The 4,698-nt window shown below is 41.0% G+C and overlaps 1 protein-coding gene across 1 annotated transcript; it reads right to left on the reverse strand.

Annotated features, from left to right (window-relative positions):
* Nucleotides 1-1,345: 1,345 nt before the first annotated feature.
* ETFRF1 (electron transfer flavoprotein regulatory factor 1) lies at nucleotides 1,346-3,636 on the reverse strand. The gene is made up of 2 exons (XM_050914391.1): nucleotides 3,559-3,636; nucleotides 1,346-3,454 (listed from the first exon to the last, which is right to left on the reverse strand). Exons 1-2 carry the CDS (start codon nucleotides 3,601-3,603, stop codon nucleotides 3,239-3,241), a joined length of 261 nt encoding a protein of 86 aa, XP_050770348.1. The 5' UTR covers nucleotides 3,604-3,636; the 3' UTR covers nucleotides 1,346-3,238.
* Between the last annotated feature and the right edge of the window lie 1,062 nt (nucleotides 3,637-4,698).

Here is a 4,698-nt window from a genome sequence, read left to right on the forward strand (position 1 = left end):
CCCAGACCCTCTCCCCTCCTTTCAGCTTCGATGTGAAATATACTTTAGATTATGAAATATTCTGAAAAACAGTAATAGGAGAACCTAATGTTTTATCATAAGGACCAATAAGGAGTAAGAACAGATTCTTAAAGTTGCAAAACATTTTACAGCTTCCAAGGTTAAAACACTTTGGAGACAGTTAGTTATTTGCACATTTTTAGACACTCTTGATTATATATGAAGAACGTAGCAAAAGTGGATAGTATACCTTGAGCAAATGGAAGTAATCTTAAGATTTTTGGTAACTGAGTCACACTGCATGTAAAATTAGGGCTGGTCTAAAATTCTTATGTTAATTTAACTAAAAACTGTTAGGAGAAATTTTAGCTGAAATGTCGTAATCATCAAATGTGGATTTATATAGCTCTGATATAAAGCTATATATAAAATAGGTTTTTTTCAGTAAATGTGATCTGTAGCTACCAATCTAATTAAATGAGTACAAAATCTATTTAGATTAGCCCTTATTTACTTTAAAAAAAAAAAAAACAAACCCCAACACATCCTTGCCACTGTTGTGCAGTTTTGTCTTAATATTTGTTGAGATTTGGTGAAGCATGTTGGATTGCAGCTTGCACAAGTTGATCTCATCATTATTCTGTCTTTCCCTATTTGAAATGCTTTCAAAGAACATACCTGGATGCCATCTGTTCTGATAGCAACTACTAAATGAACATGTGAATCACTTACCACGTTAATACATTAAATTGCCATGTGTCAGGGAGTAACACCTTCTTACAGTAGCTTTATGTAACTCTGGTAAACAACTTTATCATTGGTTTTCTCAAAACTCAAATCTAATTATTTTGACCAGTCTCATTGCCCTAAAATTTTTGCTAACTTAAAAAAAAAGAAGTTTCACTGTATAGATTTTGTTACAGTAACAGGATGTCTGTAATGAGTAAATACTGACACACAATCATCTGCTCGTCTGTACTATGAAGCAATACAATTATTACCTTCAAAGACCATCAAACTGTAAACAAATCATTTTGTCTCAAGTTTACATAAAGCTACATAGATGGTAAATCTTTCCTAACATTTCTTTATTCCACTGTCTTGTGTTTTCATGTTGAAAATACTTCTGCTTTTTCCTCTTGAGTGCCAACTTCTTACTAGAATGACTTCTTAATGTAATATGTTTACCTGGAATGTATTTTAACTATTTTTGTATAGTGTAAACTGAAACATGCACATTTTGTACATTGTGCTTTATTTGATGTGGAACATATGCAGTGTGATCCAGTTTTTCCATCATTTGGTTGCGTGACCTAGGAATGTTGGTCATACCAGATATTATGTTAAAAAAAGAAAAAAAAAAAAAAGACCAGTTTGTTTAAAAATTTTTAATGTTTTTAGGAGTATGTGCTGTGAGGTGATCTGGAATTTGTCATTTTTTTGTCAAACTGTACTGCTCCTATTTATTGTAATGTAATAAAAAATAGTTATTGTGAATTTCTGTCCCAGTTTCCTTTTTCTCTCCAAGAATTTCAGCGCCTCATCTCTATAACGGAGTATCCCATGAATTGCATGTGTCTGGCAGTTGTTCTCAGTTTCTTTCTTGTACTTCTCACTGCCTGTCACAAAGCTGTTGTCCTTGCCCACTGGTGTTCCCTTCCTCTGAGGCGGGGGTGCGCCGCGCTTCGACAAAATGCTTTATCGTACCGATCCATCTCCTCTGGTCCGTGCTGCTTTTGCATTCTGCGCTCTGCGATGAGCAGAGCCTCACTTCAGGTGAGGCTGCGCTTCTCATGCACTGGTGCATGCTGCTCGGGCTGTACCATCTTCAGTCATGCCCCAGAGACCTTGTTTTCATTAGTCTCACAGCAGACTTGATTTGAATTAGTCTACAAGTTTAAAATACTCTGAGTAGCTATTCTGTGTTCATTCCCAGGTGCACATTTGTTTTCTTCTATCAATCAATCAAATGCCTTCCATAAACTTACAGAAAATATGAAAGACATTCTTTAGTACTGATTGTGTCCTATGGGGGAAAAAAAAGCATGAACCTGCTCCTGTTCTATAAACTTATGCTTTGGCCCTTTGTTACCATGTCTGGATAATCTTTCATCTGTTACTGAGAAGGGCAGGTTAAATTTTGTATATAGAGGTATTCATTCAGAATAGGTTTAACTGCAACATATTGTAGAGGAGTTAAGTTGATGTGGAAGGACTTTTTCACATCAATATGGTGCTAGAAACTGAAGCACATACATTTCATCACAAGGCAGCGTACTGTCTAATTTGCCTTTTTTTTTTTTTTTAATTCTATTCTGGAATAAACGCATGTGAAGACTTGCTATTGCCAATAGTTGTACCGCAGTGATTACTTACCTAGATTTCTAAGATTGTTTCTGTTCTATCATCTCCAGTGTCATTTAGTTCTTGGGGGGGGCGGTGGGCAGGGAGGCAGAAACACCAACCAACTCTAGTATGTGCAGAGTATCAGTTCTGGCACAAGTTTGTGCTAGTCGAGCCAAGGTCTACAGAGTTAGCCATGAAGCAAACATCTAAGGTCAAACTTCTCTTCCAGCGGAAAGGATCAAGTTCTATATTCCTGCTACAGCAGTTGCACAACATCAGAAATCAGCAGCAGTAGGAATTGTCTTCAGGGTCTAAGTGCTCAAACCACTATTGTTCAAATTCACCCCTTTCCTGACCCTGTAGTCTTCTTTTTAACACAGTAAGACAGTGCTTCCGCCAGCCTGCCAACGTGGCTCCTGCACGTTAAGCAGATGTAGCTAAAATCTTTAAGAATTTACTTTTGAGGAGGTGCTCATTTGTGGTGGAAACGAACCATGAAATGTGGAAGACTTTCAAAATCAGATTAATCTTCTAAGTAACGAGAAGCGTAGCATCTTGCATCGGTGCTACAAACACACAGCTATCAGGTAAGAAGAGCTATCTGTTCAACATGTCTATCGAAGTGAAACAGAACAGAATCATGGTACCACTACTTCCTGCAAAATTGTTTCATACGTGAAGTTTTACTTCAAGGCGGTCAAAAGTAGTTGAGAAAAACCTATTGCCCATATAATGGAAAACCCAAATCCTTCAAGCGCCTACTTAAGGGGAAGCAAAGTCCTAATTTGTACTTTAGATGGGTTGGAAGGATTTACGTTTCATTTCTTCTCAGGTTACAGCTCTTTTATTGTTTATGGATTTGTATCATTACATGCAAAGTCATTAGCACCAGTTATTGACTGTCATCACTGTAGTAGCGCTGTTTCAGGGCTCTGTATTTTCTGAGAAAGTACAAAGCCTCCAACTCTTTTATAACAAATTCTCCTCGTGCAATTAGCTGCTTAATTTTTTCAGGATCTTTCTCATCTTTATTTTTTAGGAAAGCTGCTTTCAAACGGCTTCTAAAGTAGTCTGCTCCTTTGGGATACTCCCTTCCAAGGTACAGCAGCTTGAAGGAAAAAAAAAAGTTTTGTTTTTTTTAAATAAATTGAGTGTGCAATGAAAGGGTTTTGTCTGGTTAAGGAAAGTGCTCGTGGCATTTAAGACACTTACATTTTTGTACAGATTCAACACTTCACCTCTTAAAGAATTGGCCATTCTCACATGTCAGTGAACTCTTTATTCTCGTCTGATTTTTTTTTTTTTTTACCTGAAGAATAATCAGTTTGACATTAGCCTTCCATGGGAGTCAGTAAATCCCAGCCTCATCCTCCACAGGCATTGCACGGTTTCTGACCAGCCTGCTTTGTCTTAACCGAGCCCTGTTTGCTCTAACTCTGTTATTTTCTGGTTCTGCTCTCCATCTCTTCTGATTTTGGCTTGTGTTTCCATTTAGCTTCTCTTTCTCTTCTCCCCTTCCATCTGTCCTCATCTCGAACAGAAAACAAGAAACTTCCAAAAACTTTCAACTACTGTAACACAATTTGTGGTGTTCGTCGGCTGCTTTGTTACGTGCTTACAGTTTTCTACCTGGCTGCCAGCCTGGCAGCTTCTTTATCTGTGGTCTGCTAAAAAAACATTTATATACGTATACGTACACACGGTGGCAAATATATATGTATAAATAGAACTAGGAATATCCTTCAACTTTTGCGTTCATAAATTTTGCTTTTTTAAAATCGTTTCAGTGCGCTACGAATTGAGGCCAGTGCACACCGGCAAAAACGTAACGTAAAAAAAAAAAAAAGCGTTAGTAACGAAGCAAACCGATTTTTATTTCTGTAAGAAAAAGCAACTGGAATCAAGTCCAGCTTCCCCAGGCGGCACCGCTGCCGCTGCAGGAACCGGTCGGCCTCCCGGAGGCCCGAAGGCCGTCCCCTCGGGCTGCCGCCTCCCTCTGCTTTGCCTACAGGGGCCGGTGCCTGTCGCCCTGCCCTGTGCCTCCGGCGCCCACTCGCCCACGACCCCCGCACCCCCCTGCCCTCCCCGGCCGGGGCCCGCGGGGCGGGGGGAGAAGGAGAAGGTCAGTGTCTCACCAGCTCCGCGCCGCGCCGTAAACCCCGCTGCTGCCGCTTTACGGCAAAGCCGTAACGGGAGGCACCGCCCTTCTCCCGGCCGGCCGGGGGCGGGCGGCAGCACGGCTGCGCTAAGGGGCGGGGCGAGGCTGGGCGGGGCGGGGGGGAAGGACGCCATTGGTGGCGAGGAGCACGTGGGAGGAGGGGCTGGTCGCCTAGGCAACGCGGCGGTGGCGCC

Source organism: Gymnogyps californianus, chromosome 1 (genome assembly GCF_018139145.2).
Source record: "Gymnogyps californianus isolate 813 chromosome 1, ASM1813914v2, whole genome shotgun sequence".
Classification (NCBI taxonomy): Eukaryota; Metazoa; Chordata; class Aves; order Accipitriformes; family Cathartidae; genus Gymnogyps; species Gymnogyps californianus.